The sequence below is a fragment of the Antennarius striatus genome, chromosome 11, assembly GCF_040054535.1.
Source record: "Antennarius striatus isolate MH-2024 chromosome 11, ASM4005453v1, whole genome shotgun sequence".
Lineage (NCBI taxonomy): Eukaryota > Metazoa > Chordata > Actinopteri > Lophiiformes > Antennariidae > Antennarius > Antennarius striatus.
The window spans coordinates 14,851,212-14,872,013 of record NC_090786.1 but is presented as its reverse complement, the minus strand read 5'-3'; the positions used below and the strand labels follow the sequence as shown (position 1 = coordinate 14,872,013).

At 40.6% G+C, this 20,802-nt stretch overlaps 1 protein-coding gene across 1 annotated transcript; it reads left to right on the top strand.

Annotated features, from left to right (window-relative positions):
• The first annotated feature begins 1,449 nt into the window (after positions 1-1,449).
• Positions 1,450-20,694, top strand: slc35f3b (solute carrier family 35 member F3b). The gene is made up of 7 exons (XM_068327653.1): positions 1,450-1,691; positions 10,545-10,887; positions 15,199-15,418; positions 17,701-17,826; positions 18,187-18,379; positions 18,497-18,586; positions 18,806-20,694. Exons 1-7 carry the CDS (start codon positions 1,616-1,618, stop codon positions 19,033-19,035), a joined length of 1,278 nt encoding a protein of 425 aa, XP_068183754.1. The 5' UTR covers positions 1,450-1,615; the 3' UTR covers positions 19,036-20,694.
• Positions 20,695-20,802: the final 108 nt, after the last annotated feature.

The window sequence follows — 20,802 nt, the reverse complement described above, 5'->3', positions numbered from 1 at the left end:
ATTACCCATTCTACACTTTCACCAATAGAAATCCGACTGTGATGACTTTGACAGAGAAGGACATGTAAGGGGGTGCCTGAAAATGAGAAATATCAGGACTGTTAGCCAGTTTACTCAGGCATTCTGAACTTAGTTCTGAGTCACTAAGTGAAAAATATCTGACAGGATCCTGAGAACAAATAACAGTTATTGGAGTCTGTAAAAGGCAGTTCATATAAGACGTTTCCCCTCCAGTCAATTAGAGCATAGCAGCTGCTGGACAGAGATCTGTATGCTGAGTTCCATTATAGTTCATATGTATATGGATCTGATGCAACGCATCAGTACATGTGCAAAAACCAATCATATAACCCCTCCATTTTCTCTTACTGTCATTACATAATTCAACTTTTTTCTTCCCATCTGCATTACCCTGCCAGTAAAAGCTGAACGTGAAAGTGTCTCCAATGAGTTCTACTCAGTGCAGACTTTAAATGTGGAAAAGGAAGACACATGCATTGGATCATTACCCTGAGTTGTGCAAGGGCAGAAGAGGCTTGATGGCTCCATACCTAAACTGTGTCAGGCCAGTCTAATTTGTACTTAATTACAAAATCTGATAAGATGCTAAGATAATTAGATAAAATGAGCAGAATAAATCGCTGCCTCATGTAACCCCTTATTAAACTCACCCTGACAAAAAAAAATGAAAATGTAACATTTTAACAACTTTCTCATTAAATGTATTTATGCAAAGTATAGTATACCATATATCTTCTTGCCTCCGATACAGAATATCAAAACAGTTCTATTTTTAGAAAATTATTTAAATCACTGAGGTCATGACAGTAACTTATCCCTAATATTACAAATAATTTTGCTCACCAGTGAGCAACATGCAGATAAGTAGATGCAGAGAAATTAACTCTGCAATCGTCACAGTTAATGATAGTTTTCAGAATAAATAAAAAACTTCAAATCCAAATTCTGAAATTGTTACTAAAGCATAAACAGGATAAACTTAATCCCATGGTCCCCAGGTAAAGCAGGGGTCAGTTCATTGCATTATCATTAAATTTACTTTTTGCAGTCCCGTTTATAGAGTTTATGAACTACACAAAACCACCACCCTCCCACCTGGACCACACTGCTCCCACCTGCGTGCTGACAGGTGCGTCATTCTGCTTCTTTTGCTCCGGACGCAGGGGGTAGGGCGATGGGGCATGTGGGGGTGGTGGTGGTGGTGGGGGGGGGGCAGACAGCCTCGGGACAGGGATTGGTGGGTGAGTGAGAGATGGTTGTGAAAATGAAGTGGAGAACTGATGAATGTGTGACGTTGGCGAATTGCAGCAATTTCCAAACTGTGCGTGAGGAGAGACCGGCCGGGACGCACCGGACACGGCAGATTTGAGGAGGGGAAGGCAGAGGAAAGAGGAAAGGAGGGTAGGGGGGGGAGAGATTCGGAAAAGGTATAAAAACCCTCAACAGGGAGTTGGATGGATGTGAGGAGACAGGGAGCAGGAGACCGGCTCTAGAAAAATTGAATGTCCCATCAAGTGGTCTGGTGTCTGCACCAAATCAGCTTCAGGGATGTAGTCGAAGCGGTTCGGAGCTCAGCCCATCCGAGCTCATCATCATGAAGAAACACTCCGCAAGGGTCGCCCCCCTGTCCGCCTGCAACAGTCCGGTGCTCACCCTCACCAAAGTGGAAGGTAAGGGAGACTCCGTGTCCGTTCAGCGCCGTCGGGACGCGTTTACTCCACGGATGTCCTCAAAATTCAGGCGCATCCATCTGATGGAGAATTCCAGGCGAACATGTTTCTGTGCAGGAGGTGGTTCATTGATTTGGATGGATCAACTTTACAGAATGTTACCGCAAAAAACTGTAACGCAAACGCGTTAGTAAAATCAATGAAATCAGTAAGTCGATCGCAAATGCTTCAGGGATTTAATCGAATTATATATTATTTTTCTTTCATTGGGTGATGTTGCCCAAAGGGGGGGGGGAAATGATGCCGACATTATGGCACTAACGCACTGATTATTTTTATTATTTTTTTATTTTTGTAACGAGCGCCACTCACGCTGACCCACACAACATTGCTGCTGTTGGTACTGTAGCTTCTGCAGCAGGGATTCCCCTCTTAATCTCTGCCTGACACGCATCACTGGAGACACGGCTAAAATACCAGAGCATCGCGGCAGGGCAGCTGCAAGACGCTCAGCAGTAAACACTTTAATGGCCCCTAACAGAGCATTTAGTCTGTAGTGGCTTCATGGTGGCCCAGGCTGGTTTCCCTCCTGGTCTGTTGGAACACAGCTACAAAACTGACATTACCTGTGTGTGTGTGTGTGTGTGTGTGCGTGTGTGTGTGTGTGCGTGTGTGTGTGTGTATTGTCCAGCTATGGAGTCACTGTTCTCCTTCTGAATGAAAGCTGCACCTCTGATGTTCTCCTTCAGCCTCTGCAGCGGATCCTTATCATGCATTTTTTATCCCAGACAGATTTTTCCTCGCTTTGCTTTTGAAGGAAGCCCTTACACCTTTGCACCTCTAAGATGATGATACAGTGAGAAAAAGAGGGATGGAGGTGGTTGAATACATGATTTGCACGTGCAAAGTTACATTAGTAGTTTACATTTGTCTCCATATTCTCATTAGTTGAATAATGTTTGTATGATTGAAATGTGAACAAGTAAAAGTAAAATAACTTTTATATGATGGAAAAAAGTTGTATGATGGAATCTGTGCAGAGTACTTTTAGGATCGACAGTGTGAGTCACAGAGCGGAACGCTCTATCTGTTGTTTTGATTTCACGACAGTCAGGAGTATGAATGTGGAAGCAACTCATCATTCATCCTATTTAAAGACCAGACCGGACGCTCCAGTATGAATGAGGGATTTAAATGTTTTTTTCTGCAGAAACCGTTCAAATTAAAATGCTGAAGCAGTTTAAAATATGCATCATGTATCCTTGATGACCCCAGAATAACCACCGCTGCTAAATTACTAAAGATGTTAAGCTTACTAATTTGAATGTTAGCTCAAAATATTTGTTTTTGGAAGCTGATAAGCTTCAGCATGCAGAAACAAACAAAGCTACATGTTTAAATGACACAGTGTATAGAGAAAGGATAATAATTGTCTATGTGATGTAGGTGAATTGTTGAAGGGAGTCAATAGAGCTTGTAATATTTAGCTCCCCATTTCAGTGATGGCTTTGAAGGAGGAAAGAATCACAGGGGTCCACAGCAGATAAACACAGTTCATCAGAGAGAAGATTATGTAACACCAGCTCCAAAAACATTGTTCTCCTCTCTAGCAACCTGTACCATTCTTTTTCTCCAGCAGTCTTTCTTTTGCTGCTTTTTTTTAAAATTCAGTTATTATCCACAGGTTCACATGGCATTAGTGTCGTAATGCAAAGTCATTCAAGACATTACATTTGGTGTCTGTGTACAACAGTTTCTCAGGAACTTTCACATCAGATGCAGACATAGTTTATAATTTCACTAAAAGGTGGAGCCACTGATCATTTTTGACATAAAGCTTGGCAATGTAATCATCACCTTGAGGTCAGTGATGTTACTATCTATCGTCAGGCAGTACCTCATGTACAGTATAATACTTCAAAGTTGTTTGATTTTGTTCAGGAAAAATGGACAATATCTGCTTCTGCTTGCAGCCAAAAGTTTGATTCATTTTCTTCATTGTCTTCCTACATACGTTCTTGTGACAAATTCACCTGACTCACTGTCATTGCCTTCTCTGTCCACTGTTGTTGTGGGGAATGTGTGTAGGTTCTGTTACGTTGGGGATTAAAAGTTCACAGAAGTCCCTAAAGCTCTGTAATTTAATTGTGTGCTTTGAAACAGAACAGATGTCTCTTAAAAGTGATTTTAGCTTGTGCATGTCCTCGAGGAATATGGTTATAATTCACCCGCTGCTATTAAGATCACAATGAATCTTTTCTCGGGGCTCCAGGCACCTTGAACAAAGATTATATTGATCATTTGATGACAAAGTATCGCACAGTGTCTTGGATCATGAGTAAAAAAATTATTTCCCTATAGGGCATTATAAGGATGATAATCGTTTTATCACAGGCAGTCCAGCAGTTTGCTCCTAATCTGCATGCTTCACAATTTTAAAGATTTTGAGAAGTGTTTTAAAGGTTTAACAATTCTAAAAAGTCACATGTTAGACAAATATGATTTCAAGTTGGTTAATGTTGTTAGTACCAAACTTTGAGCACAGTGCATTAGTCTCATCTTTATCTCAGTGGACTGTATGTTTTAGTGAAAGAACAGCAGCATTAATCTCAGAGTAGGGCCTAAAATTAATGAGATTATGACTTTAAAACACAAAAACAAAAATCATCAACGGTCAAAATAATGCATGCTTTCTGGAAACACTCTACGAAAACAAATAAATAGAATCTTGCATCTTGTCCTCATTTGCATGAGTCCTATTTGTATGTAAATGTACATTCATTGTACATTCAGGCCTTCGTGAATATCATCCCTGACAATATGGAGAGGAGACCATAGCTGAAGAAACCAAGGTCATGTACATGAACATGTGTTTCACAAGCATCGGTCCTCAGGGCCCTCAGAAGAAGTGATGGTAATCATTTTAGAGCTTTGATTGATTGGAGGTGCACTTCTTAAAATCCTTTAATATAATTGACTTTTGGGAAGCCAGCTCAGCAAATCCAAAGCCTTTCTTTTGGTCAATTCATTTTACAAGCATGTGAAACAAATCTTTCTCTTTTGATTGTCGAGGAATGAGTACAAAGTGACAAGGCTTTTATTTTAAAGACCAAGTGTATGTGCGAAACTTCATTGTAATGAATGACATATGAATAAATGGACTGCAGTTGAGTGTTGAATTGATTTACGGTTCATTCATCTGAGGCATGTGGCCTATGCTGCTAATCTAACTCGCTTTTTATATAAGAAAATCCCCTCTGTTGTAGATGAGTGTTTTGTTTGAGCATAATCCTACAAAAAATAAAGTTTGAAAGTCAAAGAGAAGGAGCAGAAGTGTTTTTGTTTTTTTTTTCCGTACAGGAGGCTGTCTATCCTCTCCACATGTGTACCACAGCCTGTCGACTAAATTCCACAGCTGCGATGCGCCTTGAAGGCTAATTATTACACAGATAAAAAAAACACAAAATATTTTCACTATGCCTACAGCAGCCATAATGATTGTGATCATCCTGGGAGTGGCGTCAGCAAAAATGTGCGCAGTGTGCTTTGCAGAATTTCATCTGTGAAAAGGACTTACTTGGCAGCCAACTCCAGTAATGCATTGAAGAATAAATCAGCTATTTAACTGTAAGAGCTGTTTTATACAAGTGATGTAAGGTAAATCTAAAAACAGTGAATTTGTGACTCATATTCCTCAAAGAATTGGTGCATCATCAGTAGTCTGGTGGTGCAGGGAAGAACTAAAGCTGCTGTTTAGACGTGCACACTTGTGGTTGTTGTCTATCCATTACTTGAACAGGAATGTTGTGGCCAATCTTTTAGAAATTGATTTGTCACAGAATGTGCTGGGACTCCTGCCAATGTGTTAAACTGCAGGTCCACCACGCTACATTCACTGTTTATAGGGGAATGCAAGAGAGAGAGGGAGGGGTGTGTTCTACTGGTGCCAAATATGAGTAACTGTTGTCACTGCTGTAGAGGCAAAACAACACCGAGAAGCTCTGACCAGCTTGCAGCAGAGTTTTGTAGAGACGTCAGAGGGCGGCATCTGTTGAACCATCTGGTCAGGTCAGGACAAACAGCAAGTTTTCTACTCAGGGAAGAAGTCGCTACTTTGTTCTTTTATGTTGAAGGAGAAGCCAAAACTAAGGAGAACAGGATCAGTGACAGTCACTCTGTCCTTGACTGTCCTCTGTGGCCTTTGTCCCCTCAGCCCCACTTGTCTCACCTATCAGGTTGATGCAGCAGTGTGTGTTTTCTGCCTGTCTCTCTATTGTGTTATTGAGCAAGACAGACTTGTCAGATGAGCCTGATCTGGTGTGCTGAAAAGCCTCTGACCGACAGCTTGACCCAACTATGCTGCCACCACCAAGAATCTCAGACTCCCACTGTCCATCAGGAAAAGAGACAAATGACTGTTGGCTGTCTGTCTGACTATCCTCAAACACCCATTCCTCTGTATAATCTGCCATTTGCACTTTATAGTTAAAGTGGAAATTCTTAGAAATTATCTCACTTTGAAAAGAAATGCACACTGTTAGGCCCAGACTTTTACCTTTGTGTCAAAAATACATATTTGCATGAGTTAACATGGGTTAGAAAGATTTATTTTTATTCTCAGTAATAACGCGGATTATTTATCATGCATGACAGCTAAATAAGTCTTATGGATATTATTCTTACATTTTTTTCTCAGTTGTTTTAAAAATAACAGATCATTTCACCCCAAGGCAAGTTTAGGATATTGATGGTGTTTAATATTAAATGTCAATCCAGGACGTCCCACTGTATTGATTCTGAGTATGACAGAATTGTGCACATCGGATCTTATTTATCAGTAAGCAGAGACCCAGCAGACAGTAAGACAAAGAGAAGAGTTCCTCTGAAGTGTGAACCAGTGATTGATCTGTTTACTGTCTTGGATCACTGAGGCGGAGCACTGCAGTGTATTGTTAGTCCCATTGAGGTGTCACCAGACAGCCAAACAGAGGAACCCCTCATTCCTCAGCATTTCCAGATAAGTTGAGGTCAAAGTGAAGAACTTCAAACAGTGATGTCGCCACCCTGACAAACCAGCCTGAGTCTGATAGTGCTGTCTGCTGCATGCTGAGATCTTTGTTCTTGCTCTGGGAAGTGGGATTAGACAGAACGGTGCACAGTGTTAGCAGTCACCTGCTTGGGGAGATATAGAGGGAAGTAACGGGACGTTCTCAGATTGTCATGGCCATGTTCTGTGAAGTGTCAGAGCCAGCTGTCAGGCAGGGTTTGCTGGCACATTTGGGATTTGCAGCTATCGGCAGGAGAGATCTGCACTGCAGAGTCTGCAGGTGGGGGTGGGAGTGGGGATGGGGAGTGGGATTGGATGGGTTGGGGTAGAAGGTGGGTGTTGATGGCATGGACTGTTAGGAAAAACTAGAAAACTGTCACTCCCAGTGGGAGTATAACATTATATGAACAATGAGGTCATTAGTTTACCAATGCACGAGTGCTTCGATGGTTCACGGTTTTTCACGATTTTCTTCCTTAAATGGTCATTAGAGAGAAACAACTTACATGATTTGTTGCGATTCAGTCCGAAATACACTATTGGATGTACCGTTATTCCATGCTTTAGTATCGTTGAAGAATATCAACATTGTTCTTTAACACTTTTCCTGCTCTTGACCACCTAATCCTGAGCATATTGAATTTCTTTGCATTGGTTGATGTTAAAACAGCTTAATGGCTCGACTGAAGACATTTCAGGAGGCAACAAGGAGAAGCCGTATACAACTGTCAGAGTGTGTCCGACGCTAGTCCCACAAGGATGTCTAACGCTTTCTGCCTGTCGCCAGTGGTTTCACAGATGCCTGTTAGATTCATCTGACTACATTTGGATATTGCGTTTGCAGAATGAGAAGAGATAGTTTCATCTGCTGTTAAACTAAGCATAAGTGATTTCCAACTACACACAATCTGGAATAAATAAAATTAAGAATGAATATGCTCAATTACAAATTATTTACTGTATACAATCATGAGCAGCACGATGAATAGCATTGTTGCCTCACAGCCTGAGGATCTGGGTCTGTATGTATTCCCCACATCTGTGTGGGTTCCCTCTGGGTTCTCCAGTTTCCCCCCATTAACAAAAAAATGCAGTACAGGTGAACAACAACAACAACAACAACAACAATAACAATAATAATAATAATAATAATAATAATAATAATAATAATAATACATATTGATAGTAAATCAGAACAAATTACAAGCTCTTCACAACAGTCATCTTGACATCAACTGACCTTGACAGGTGACATTTGATTATGGTCTGAAAAGGTTAAGAGCTTCCAGTTAATCCTGTATCCATTACAGGAGGAAACTGTTTGTAGGTGTTTGAGTCATAGTGGATTCAAATGTCATAAGTCAATGTCAAGAGTCCTGATCAGAGGCTTTGTTGACCCGGATCTCTCCCACCGATGGGTTCAGCTTTGCTCCAGAGTGTTCTTCTCCAGCAGGCAGGATCAATGCATTATCAGTTATTATCCATCATTATGTGATTGATATATGATGTCTTCATATATCGCATCAGACTAAATGTGAGATCAAACTATGTTTCCTGTAAGCTTCAAGTTTTTAACACATGACTATTTATTTCTCAGTATTTCATGACAGAATCAATATTTAATGCAGTCAAGTGTGTTCCATTTAATGAGAAGAGTCTGGTAACAGCCTCATTGAGCTCAGGCTGTGTGACAGGAATATCACATTGTTTAATGTTGTCATGACACTTCAGTACGTGTGTTCACATGTGCCAGAGCTGCACATGCTCAGCTGCTCTGTCTAAACTGATTGGTTTGGCCTGTGCTGCACTTGGAAGATTAAACTCTGCGGCAGTATGGAGCCGTGACCAGGTCTACGGGATATGGGAGGAAGGCCAAGGAAGGACAAAAACTGAGCAGCATGAAGACAACATGACCTTCAGAACAAGACATAGAGGCTTCAAGCTCTGAATAGAGAAACTTAATTCTCACCCTTGCACACAGGACTTTGACAGACATCTCCTTTTTGGGTTTTTGCTGATTCACCACTTCACGGCTATAACAACATGAAAATGATCATGAATCATCTTTTATTGCTGCCACATTTGCCCGGGAGACTCTCAGAAGAGGGGAGCATTGTTTGGGATGTTCAAAGAATGCAGCATCATTTTCCCTTAAATGCATCACACACAGTTTCACTGCTGTTGACGAAGAGATACAAGAATGCGTCTTTGCAGAAGACCCTAGAAAAGCCATCGGCATTAGCATGGAAGGCATGATTCACCAGGGAAGTTAATGACACCACCTGGCAAGGTCAAAGTCTGGCTCTGAGGAAGATTCTCCTGGCTGGCCGTAATGGGATTCTTCTTATGCAGCTCTTTTGTAAAATATGTAGCAAATCGCTTATATCAGATCATAGTCGCCCCTCAGATAACATAGATCACAATGGCATGAAGATAAATGGTGCCATTTGTGCGAGGTAGACAGTCAAAATGACCACAGGACAACTGACATTGTAAGAAAGTTCAGTTCCTATGGATGCAGTATGATCATTTTTAGAACTCCTTCTTTTTTCTTTTCTCGTTCAGGCCTTTGCAGTACTCTAGTCAGGAGAGTACAGTGTAATACAGATGAATCGCACCGCCAGAAAAACCATAGGGGAGATCCCTCATTTTTAATTAAACACTCATGCATGGTGCATGTTGAGTGTTTTTTGCTGTAATCATGCAGTTTTCATTCTTCATGGAGGTTGATTGGAGCTTTACTGATGATCAGGTTAGTGTTCTTTGTTGCTGTTTTGTCTCAGCAAGGATCTGTTAATGCATCAGCCAGCGTCACTGAGACATGAAGAGGAACAGATAACCTGTTTGTATGAAGATCTGTTACATCAACAGTGCATCCATTGTTATCTGTGCAATGAAAGATTTAAAGGAACTAAACAAGTGGAAGATCATTCTGATTGCCACATTTGAGCTCTTTTTCTTTCACACTGAATTATTTTACCTTCAGCTGACTGAACAAAGATTGGGCCACTGAGGTTAATGATTTAAAGCAATACAATGATCTTGATAAATAAATCTGTATTAATATACAGGGCAGAGTGTAGAATGTCTACACTTTGCTTCAATTCACACATTGCTGAAAAGATATGGTGGGTATCAGCTTTGGCCAGGAAGAACTGAAAAGTTAAGTTTGTACCTTTGTGGGCCTGTTGAGCCGCATTTTGTAATAAATATAATAAATAAATAGTCCAAAATGTCATAAGTTATCACATAATGCGGCAAAATTTATTACAAAATGCATTGGGGCAGTTTATTACAAAATGAAATGAAAAAGTTATTACATTTTGGACTATTACAAAATGCACCGTTATCAAAAAATGCGGCTCAACAGGGCCCAATGATCAACAAACACACACGCGCACACAAGCATACATGCACGCAAGTACACACACACACACACACACACACACACACACACACACACACACACACACACACACACACACACACACATTTCTGATACCAATGTCTGTCGATCCCCAACACTGATATTTGAATCCAGCTGTTTTTATTCAGCATATTAACATACTAATAACTCAATGTCACTCGCAGATTGAAGAGTTTTTTCTAACCTAAATTAACACAAGATGAGATTACATATTTATTTTAAAATAGACTTAAAACTAAATACTTCAGTATGATGATGATCTGAAGTAAAAAAAATACCTACAATATTCTCAACTAAACAAATTATTTCAACTCAAAGAACAAATTTGCAATATTGTTGTGTGAAGATTGTAATTTGACGTGTGTGTCTCCATCTATAGGAGAAGATCACACCAGGGAGAATGTGGTGGGCACCACAGACTCACAGGCGACTGGTGGCGCTGCAGGGGCAGAGTCCTCCTCCAGCAGACGGAGGATCCACTGCTGCATCAGAGTCACAACACTACAGGTTCAAAAGGCCCTGTGGGGAGTCGTCATGGTGATGTGCGTGTGTTCATCCTGGGCCGGGACCACCCAGCTGGCAAAGCTGACCTTCAAGCAGTTTGATGCCCCCTTCACCCTCACCTGGTTTGCCACCACCTGGAACTGCTTTTTCTTCCCCCTCTATTACATCGGCCACTTGTGCAAGAATCCAGAGAGGCAAACACCCCGGCAGAGATTCAGGTGAGAAGCCAACAATGACACAAAGAGGGTGAATAAACTCATGACTCGTGGTTTAGAGGTTTCAGTAGCTCCTGTAAATCCAAACACCATATACATGTATAGTCCTCAACTTATGAACATTCAACTTACAAACATTCAGAGATGCGAAGAAACGCATACTGTCATATCCCACTATTGTCCTGCAGCTCCCACTTTCTGCCACAACCCCCACTCAGCAGCATTGCTGCGTTCATGCTGCTCCAACACTCGACTCCCCCTCTTGTTGTTACATCCCGCAGAGGATGTATTGTAATAGTCAGCTGGGAAGTCATTGATTCAAAACCCAGCATCCCCAACATGGCCTTTTGTGTAGAGTTTACATGTTCTCTCTGTGTCTGAATGGATTTTCTCTGGGTACTCTGGTTTCCCCAGACAATCAAATAAAAACATGTATCTTAGAATCATTGTGATATGGTGGCACAATGTGGCAGCACGCTGAGGTTGCAGAGGCCCAGGACTAACTATCCACTTGTTTTGTAGCACGGTTTGTTTTATGACAAGTAGAGCTTTTTCTTCTTCAAAGAAAAGGTGTGTGATCGTAATATGCATTCAAAGTTGGTTTTTACAGTTGGAAAGGTTCATAAATCACAGGTTTTAGACAAAAGTCTTATAATCCATTTTACAAAGAAAGTGTTGGGATAGAAGATGCGAGCCTAGGATCAGCTCTGTACTGCTGCTGAACCTGTGATATCATTCTCCCTGTCTGAGGGGCTTACAGGAAGGATTTTTGACTCCCACGGTGTGGTCCTGAACAGATGTGCTCCAAAGATCTTAGTTTCCTTTGTGTTTTTTTTCTTTTTCTTTTTTTTTATTTAAAATGTACATGCAGCTGACCCTCACATAATAGGTAGAAACAGAGATCAGATCCGGAGTTGACATTTGTGACAGCTGCCCTGTCTCTTTAAATAAAGATGTGACATTGGTAACGGCTGGCTTCTGTCCGCAGAGATGCCAGTGGATGGGATATTCACTGTACTCTGCATCTGTTCTTTACCTTTTATGCTGACTAGAAACTATTACAAACTACCATATTGTAAATTTGACAAAGGTCGCTATCTTTTATTTGTGTTTTATCTTGTGCTTTAAGCTTTTGCAGTCAGGGCCCTGAGCTGAGCTACAGTAATTATAGAAACCATCTGATATGGCTGAAATCCTCCAGGGTAGACGATGAGTTTCACAAACAAATTACAAGTCGTTTTTGTAGTAAATTCATCATCAATTTTTACTGTTTTATATTTAATTCCAACATAAACCAAATTAAAAGGATGTCCAGGCACTGTAAGATGAAATCTTCCTCATCTGAAACTTGTTGGACCTTTTGGATGCTTTAAATTCTGCAAAGCCTTTCATGAGCAGTCTTGCAAAACACTTCAATAATTAGGGATCACAGTAGCAAAGTCTCCAGCGTCTGTGATGCAGGGATGATTGATTTTTATATGATTGTCCCAGAATTTGCATTGTGCTTATAAAAGGGGTGTGATTTGTGTGTTTTTAGTGCTGACTCAGCTCTCTGGAACAAACTCAGGGCCGTGTTGCTCCTCAGTATGTACTACCTGTCACTCCTCATTTATTGCTGCTTCATCGCCTTCATTGAATCAATGATTTTAGAATAAACTGTAACTCAAGAACAATGTAAACGGTAGCAGCTTAAATACCAGTGTCTTACGAATGCAGAGATGCTTTATTTTGACACGAAGAGGGAGAGAATTGTGTAGTTTTTTTTGTGAATGTGTACAAAACAAGGACCACGTGGAAAATAGACTTGGATGGAAAGTAGACTTGGATTGATGGATAACAGAACTTACAGGCAAGTAGATGAACAGTCCAAGACAGACAAAGAATATCCTCAAGCAGAAGGGACAGGGACACTACACAAAAGCTGTTTTCACCAAAATTGGTAAACTTTTTGGGTTTTAGCTCTTTGACTGAATGACGATGCTGTTTTCAGGGCCTGAGAAGACAAACTTTTGAAAACAGGCTTCAGAATGTAATGTTTTGAAAATAGACTTTTCTATTCTTGTGTACAGAGGCAGAATGCAACTCCTCTCAAAGCAATGGTGTGACCACCCAGGTTGCCAACCGTACATGTTTAGTATGGACAGCAAACAGCCTACTGTGACCAGATCTAGAAAAACAAAAACAAACAAAACAGTCGGACTATTCAGTGTTGTTTGTTCTGAAGCCTCTATTACAGACTTCTTAAATTTATAATGCACTGTAGACTTTTCATGCTTTTACAACAAAATGTACCTGTTCCTATCAAAAGACACCCAGGATGTGAGAAAAAAACCCAAAACATCCAGTCTTTCTTTTCTTGCTCCATCTATCAGAAAGTATTTCCTTTGAAGCACTGCCCAGATTTGAGGCTAATTGTGGTATCATACGCTCTGCACCTCCCCCGGGGGCACAGTTCAGGTATTCGGAATTTGCTTTGTCCGCACACACTAGAGGAAATCACTAGCAAGACCAAGCCACACCCACTTATGGAAAGGGGTGTGGCTATCCTCAAATGACTTTTACCTGCAAATTACATTTTAAGCCACAGACACACAGATGGTTCATGACCAAGAGGCTGAAACAGATTGTATACAAGCATCCTGTGACACATGATTCAGGTGGTGTTTTATATAAGAAACAGTATTTTGGGGACTTCAAAGCAATACTGTATATAAAACTGTGAGTAAGAGAATAATAAATTCCAAATTCACGAAGGATATAGTCATACCCCGCAGTGCTGAGCAATGAAATTCTTTGCTAATCCCCTTCATACGACAATTGTCAACATTTAACTACAGTATACCAAACAAAAAAATGAAGGAAATAGAATGTACAATTAAGCACTGTACAAATTGAAATAGCTTAGACTAAGCTAAACAGGAAGAAGAGAAATGTAAATTTTCCAAACCGCTGATGTGGTATTATTCTGTGGTTTTTATTTTGAAAACTAAAGCCATTTACTGCTTCCCTTGCCCACATATTAAAGTTCCAAAAACACTGGTGTGCCAAACCTTTTAAAAAAAGATATTCAATTTTCAGAAAACCATTGTACGAAGCCCCTTAGGTTCCATTTTTGCGAGATCTTGCAAAGATTCTTTTCTCTCCATGCCGTTTTTTTCCCCCCTGTGTCACTTTAGGGCCTCCGTACCATTGGCCAAAAAAGTCAAAGCAAAAAAAAAAGGAAAAAAAGAAAATGTAAACCAAGTACAGTACAAAAACAGTCAAACTATCAACTTCTGCTCACAGTATATATTTTAACATTGAAACACTGTTGATATTACTACATGGTGCATAGAACACGGAGAGCAAATATTCTTGGGGATGAAGACAGTGTAAGTGTTAAACAAATATGGAAGAAACCAGAAACGTGACCCAGGAGAGAATTTACTAAATAAAATAGGATGAGATAAAACAAGACCTTAAACTGTAAATATTTTGTCCATTACAGTGAAGTGGTGCAGTGTTGCATCTTACAGAGTGACATTTCAGAAAACAACACAGAGTATTTTGATGTCACATTCTCACATTACATAGAGGGTGACACATTGGCTGTCAAGCCTATAATAGCCCAAGACTGTCTGCTTTTATTTAAGGGCATTTTCATCCATTTAAAATATTCATCTAATACACTCCAGCTCCAAGGGTTTGCATTTCTCAACTGGGATCAAGACCAGAGTATTTAATGAAGACAGAACACATCCATTATATATGACTGAGACTTGCACTGGGTCATCGAGTTGAATCACTTGACAAAATGTCAGAATGTTTCGGTTTTGCTTCGTAAGTATGTTCTGTAATTTTGAGCTGACTCTGACTGTATCTGCATTGAGTCGATGTAACCTCAATACAGATATTCAGCGCATGCTCAAGAGCCAGAAACAGTAATTATTTTTTTAATTACTGACATGTCCGAATCTCTAGAATTACATTATATGGACCAGAAAGTACATGCAGAACATGTTTGTTAACATTTAACATCAAAGCTGTTGTGTATTCTTGCCAATAGATTCTTGTTTTTTGAATTCATTTCTTACAGTGTAATGTGTAGACATTTCGCTGATTTCACTCCAGCACACGACTAGACAGAAGCAAAGACAAATCCTGGTAAAGCACCTGACACTGATAGTGTAAATGATTTCAAGACTTTAGAGGCCTAACTTTAACACAATTATTTACCCGAATATCTCACTGGTAGGTTTGTTTGTATTCGTAAACAGCCGAGGATTGTTTTTCGGTGTGCTAATACTATTCTCTGTGTTGTGTCTCTCTGCACAGGGAGTGTTGTAGATTTTTTGGGGATGATGGTTTGACTCCCAAGGTGTTTTTCACCAAGGTGGCTCCCTTTGGCCTCCTGTGGATCCTCACCAACTACCTGTATCTGCAGGCCCTGAGGAAGATCAACACAACTGATGTCTCAGCGCTCTTCTGTTGTAACAAAGCCTTTGTCTTCCTGCTCTCTTGGATTGTACTAAGAGACCGCTTCATGGGGGTCAGGGTGAGTCCTTGTTGAGAGAAAATGTTCCTGGATCATCTGTTGATTAGAGTCAAAACAAGAAGCTTTATTTGTAAATCAGAGTAAGTGAAATCTGAATTACAGCATGTGTCCAGACAGCTGTGAAAAATGATTGTGCCTATAAAATCAGAATGAATAACTTCAGCCTGTTAAAAGGGAACATGGCCTTTACATATATGTATGCATGAACTGAGACAAACAGGAGAGAAAAACAAAAATCCAGTGTTTTATATGTTCACTACTAGTGCAGAAGATTCATTCTGAATAACTTATCTGTGTAAAAAGCTTCTGCAAAAACTCCCAAAGGACTGTAAAGATGTGATAGTCTTCTCTGACTGAATGTGTAGCTGAAAGTGAAACCAACACACACAACATGGGAGCAGGTCATCTGCGTGTCGGCAGTGTTTCAATGTGCCCCCTGGTGTGAGGAAGGGGAGGTTTAGCTTTGTGAGGGATCTCTTGCTCAGCTCCCACTGTGACTCCTCAGATGCTTTCTTGTCATCCTTCTGTACGGATTCCCGTCTTCTTCTCACACATTCAACCCCCCCCCCCAGCCCCCAACTGTATTTTCAGCAATGAAAGACCTCAACAGAGGCAAATCTTGTAATAATTATCTTTCTCTCGTTCTCCCTCTCTCTCAGTCTGTCTATTTGTGTTACTAGTGGAGATTGCAGTGCTTGGATGTCTGCAGCAATGCAGGGATCTTGGATGACTTTGTCATGAAAGTGAAGCAAAGTGAAGGAGAGGAGATGGAGGGTGCTTGTTCACCAGAGATGGGGTTTTAGGCTCTGCTATGTCGGCTCATTTTAGCTGTAATAGACTACATGAGGTTGCGAGCTTCCTCTACACTTGAAGAGCTATTTGATTGATGAGAACCTTTGGATCTTTCAGTTGTAAAGGTAGCCAGACATTGTGCAATTCACATCGAGCCACAACAGTAATAGTAACGTCATAACGTAAGCTGCTCTGTGCGCAGATGTTGTAATTTCTGGGATTGTACTGAAACTTCTCAGTGAAACTGAAGCACCAACACATGCAGGGGTTATTAACCTCTCAAGAGAGCACTCCAGGACGAGAAATGAAAGGTGTATCTTTGACTGACAGTTAGGCTGCAGTGCAGAAACAGTCGTTTTGCCAAAAGGTACAGAGGGACATTAGCCCAGCAGAAAATACATGCTCATTTTTCATCCTGACACCGTCCTAATGCAGAGCTGATCCACTCAGCTGGACTTCACCCGGTCTCTTCCACTAATTTCAAACTAAAGCATTTCCCACTCAGCTATGACCACATTACTCAAACATACAGCAAAGTCAAATTCTGTAAAGGCAAATTCTGAAAAGGCAAATTCTGTAAAGGCAATATAAAACAAGGATAACATACTGTATGTGAGTGTTGGTAATTGAAGGGTGCCAGCTTGGTGATGCTTTTTACATCCCACTTCAAAGCGGTGATGTATTGTAATTGTAAGCGTTCATGTGTTGGTCCGTCCGTCCATCCGTTCGTCCGTCCGTTAGTCCAGGGATGAAAATGAGATGATGACCTTGACTTTGAGGAAAAATTGGTCAAGGTCAAATTTTAACTTTGGTTCACTCAGGAACCAGATAAGATCAAAAGACGAGGGGGAAGGCCATTGTGAGAAAGACCATTGATCAAAGCTAGTGCTTTGATCTATGAAAGTAGGTCAGAGTACTAGCTTTGATCTTTAACCTATGCAAGTAGGTCAGGGTAAAATTTTGAATTCAAGGGTGTCGTGGGATGTTGCTTTTTCTGACTGCATTGGTTCTTGTTTTTTTTTTAGCTGTGATAGCTACTGAGGCATGGAAGTGGGAGTGGGTTGTAGAGGTGACGTGTTAGTGGATGAAGAGGTGTGTTTGATTTGTAAACGTGAAGGAAGTGCAACAACAGTCAGTTGACAGACAATCAAACCGACACTGAAGAGGAGACCTGGGCCCGTGTTCCAAGCGTTATGAATGTGAGGGTGGGTTTCATTTGTGCTTGCACTTAGAGTTTGACTGTGTGGGAGTAAATATAGATATCAACTGAGCAGCCAGCTGACAATAAAATAAAACCCACATTTTAATGAAACCACTACAAGCCCTGTCATGTGAGGCTTGTGATTTCTGTAGTGAGTGAGTAGCTGTGCTCCTACACAGCAGTAATGGCTCAGGCATTTTTTTTTTTTTAATTACCACGCTTTGAACAGCATGTCGTTCCTTCTCATTCGCCGATGATCTTCAATTTTGATCACCCTCTCTCTCTACAGATCGTAGCTGCTATCTTGGCCATAGCAGGAATTGTAATGATGACCTATGCTGATGGATTCCACAGCCACTCAGTCATCGGTATTACTTTTGTGGTGGCCTCCGCCTCGATGTCAGCGCTGTACAAGGTTTGTGTTTGCATTGAGCAATTGTAAAGAACACTGTGCATAACAAATGTGTAAAGATAAACTTGGTCTAGCTAGAGTGTATGTGTGTATTAAAAAGCCTCCCTTCTACATGTGTAACCAAATTGCAAAAGGAGATTATGAAATGTAAGACTCAGATTACAGAAGTGTGTGATAACTCAGCTTTAGTGTCCTGATCAAGGTGGTTACGGAACAGATCGTTTTATGGGGCCCTGGCCTCCTCTGTCCTGCCTACTCTGCCTAATATGATAAACAGAGAGTCGTAACCCTGAGCCAGCGACATGACAGGTGCTCTGCAAGTGCGTCCTTCTATTAATCACCCTCCATCCTGTGTATTCTCAGGTGCTCTTCAAAATGGTCCTGGGCAGTGCCAAATTTGGAGAAGCTGCACTCTTTCTGAGTATTGTTGGAAGTGCCAACTTTGTTTTTATCAGCGTTGTGCCGGTCATTCTCTATTTTACACATGTGGAGTACATCGGCTCACTTGAAGACATCCCCTGGACCTACCTCTGTGGGGTTGCAGGCCTGCTTTTTGGTAGGATGGAACACATATTGTATGCAACAATAGTTACATAAAGATTAATTATGAATATTCTTGTATTTTTTGATGCTTGACACTTTGTTGTTGCCCTATTTTTGCTCTTTTCCACAGCTTTTAACATCCTGGTGAACTTTGGTATTGCAATAACATATCCAACATTAATCTCACTTGGCATTGTTCTAAGTGTTCCTGTAAATGCCAGTAAGTCTCTCAACATGTTCTCCATACATATCTTCATCATTTAATACCTGACAGCATTCATGCTTGATATAAATTCCATATTTTCCTTTATTCTCTTTGTGTAATGTGAGATTTATTTAAAAATCAGGAAGATTTTGCATTATAATATTTGATATTATTATTATATATTTTGATAATCCCTTCCAGTGCTCTTACCAATGTGTCTTTGGACTTTTGCAGTGGTGGACCACTACACATGTGAAATTGACTTCAACACAGTGCGCCTCATTGCTGTGCTCATCATCTGCCTGGGGTTCCTCATGCTGCTGCTCCCTGAGGACTGGGACCAGTGCTTCATCCAGCTCAGCACAAAGCTGCGCAAACGTGACGAGCCAGCAGAGGGCAGTGGGGAGACAGGACTCAACTGGAGAGGGAGAGCCACCACCTCCATGTCAACATTTGCACATTGACATATTATGATCCACACAGATGCAGGGAGACAGACACATGATGCCCTCTCTTTTCAAGCAGCTTCCGAAATGAAAGAAGTATTTCAGCTTGCTGTCTGATCAGTTACATTTTGGCCACTGGGCGATGTAGGAGGCACACACTGTGTATTATTTATTTGGCGTCCACACCTCTCAGAAGTTTTTCCGAGTTGGTGCGTGGACTCAATACATTTGTGATCCTCGTTACCCTTCAAAACGATCAGGTTTTGTTACTTTTGCTGTACCTCATTCCATTCTATTCAGTTTTGGAGTGGACTTGCGGTCTTTAACACATACACATTTACACACCTTTAAAATCCAAAGAAGAATGCCTGAAATGCTGAACGCAAATGGGAGGCCCACAGCAGTGTCCCTCAGGTGTAAACGTAATGCCTGCCTTTCCTTCACTGTACATAGCTATATTTCACACCTCAGATGTCCTGGAGATGTTGATCCAATGGACTCATCTGGTGTGATGGGCCCTGAGGATCAATCTGAGCTGAAGAAGCTTTCACAACATGTTACTCTTATCGTCCTGAGAGAACAAGCCCCTCTAGACCACACTGAACCCCCCCCATGACAATGTGTTGAGTCCCACTCTATGGACGATGACAGCCGTCGTTCAGCCCTGGAATTGGTTTCTGATGCTTAATTTTTATTTATTTATTAGATGGTTGAAATTTTTTTCTAAAATCCGTCCATAAAACACTCCACTCACCTTTCCTGGTGAAACATGTTTTTATATACATTTTATTCAAATAATATTGAATTTATATTTTCCCAGCCGTCTTAGCTGTTTAAACTATTACATCGCCTGCCTACAAATTGAATGCTGCAGGTATCCCAAACTTTGGATGGACTAAAAACACTAACAGCTTATACTAAGATGGACATGTTTCATTAAAAGTTTGAAATACACCTTTAATAACTTGACACACTATTAAAACTGAGCCACCCTTTGATTTCCTACTTATTTAACTTTCCATAAACAAATTTGGTTTAGTTAGCAGTAATTTCTTTTCTGGAAAAAGACTGGCTGAAATTTGTCCATCTCTGCTCTTTAAAAAACAAACAAACAAACATTTTACAGCTTGTTTTCATGAACCACTTTTCTGAGGCAAGTAATTACCTGAAATGACCCTGTGAGCCGATGAGGCACACGACTTGTGAAGCGACTGCTGGAAATTCTGCCTTGTTGTGAATGTATGAACATCACTCCGCCACACACGCTCACTATGTGCTGTTTCTACAGTGGTGCCACAGACTGCTCCAGAGAGGCTCTTCAACACAATCCTTCTTCTCATCAGAACAATTTGCTTTTTGTTTTGCAGAAAACTCTTGATGCATCCAAAAGGACTTTTTAAAATATATTTTTGGGTTTGGTTGCTTACTAACTAACCATGATCGGACAGTGAGTGACATCTGCAGGAAGAGCATGCACGTACTGTATGAGCAGATACAACTCATACACTTCACTGCCTTTTGTTTTGCAATAGAGTACAATAGCACTGTTTCCCATTGTCATTCTCTATGACAATAAATAATAATATTGTATTCCTCTGGAATTATTGCTAGACATAAATGTAAACCTTTGTAAGGACTGATGATTTTTACACTGAAATGCAACATATACTGATCACATTTGAGGAAGAAGTATTTAGATTGTGAATAAACGATGGGTTTATTTGATCAAATGTTGAGTGTCTTCAAGTGTAATCAAATGTACAATATAAAAGATTTTTTTTTCAA

Bases quoted from the DNA above. Each gene is read 5' to 3' on its own strand.
- slc35f3b (XM_068327653.1), top strand. From the start codon at position 1,616: ATGAAGAAACACTCCGCAAGGGTCGCCCCCCTGTCCGCCTGCAACAGT. The intron at 10,888-15,198 runs GTGAGAAGCCAA...CTCTCTGCACAG, and splicing joins ACACCCCGGCAGAGATTCAG to GGAGTGTTGTAGATTTTTTG. The intron at 18,587-18,805 runs GTAAGTCTCTCA...GGACTTTTGCAG, and splicing joins AAGTGTTCCTGTAAATGCCA to TGGTGGACCACTACACATGT.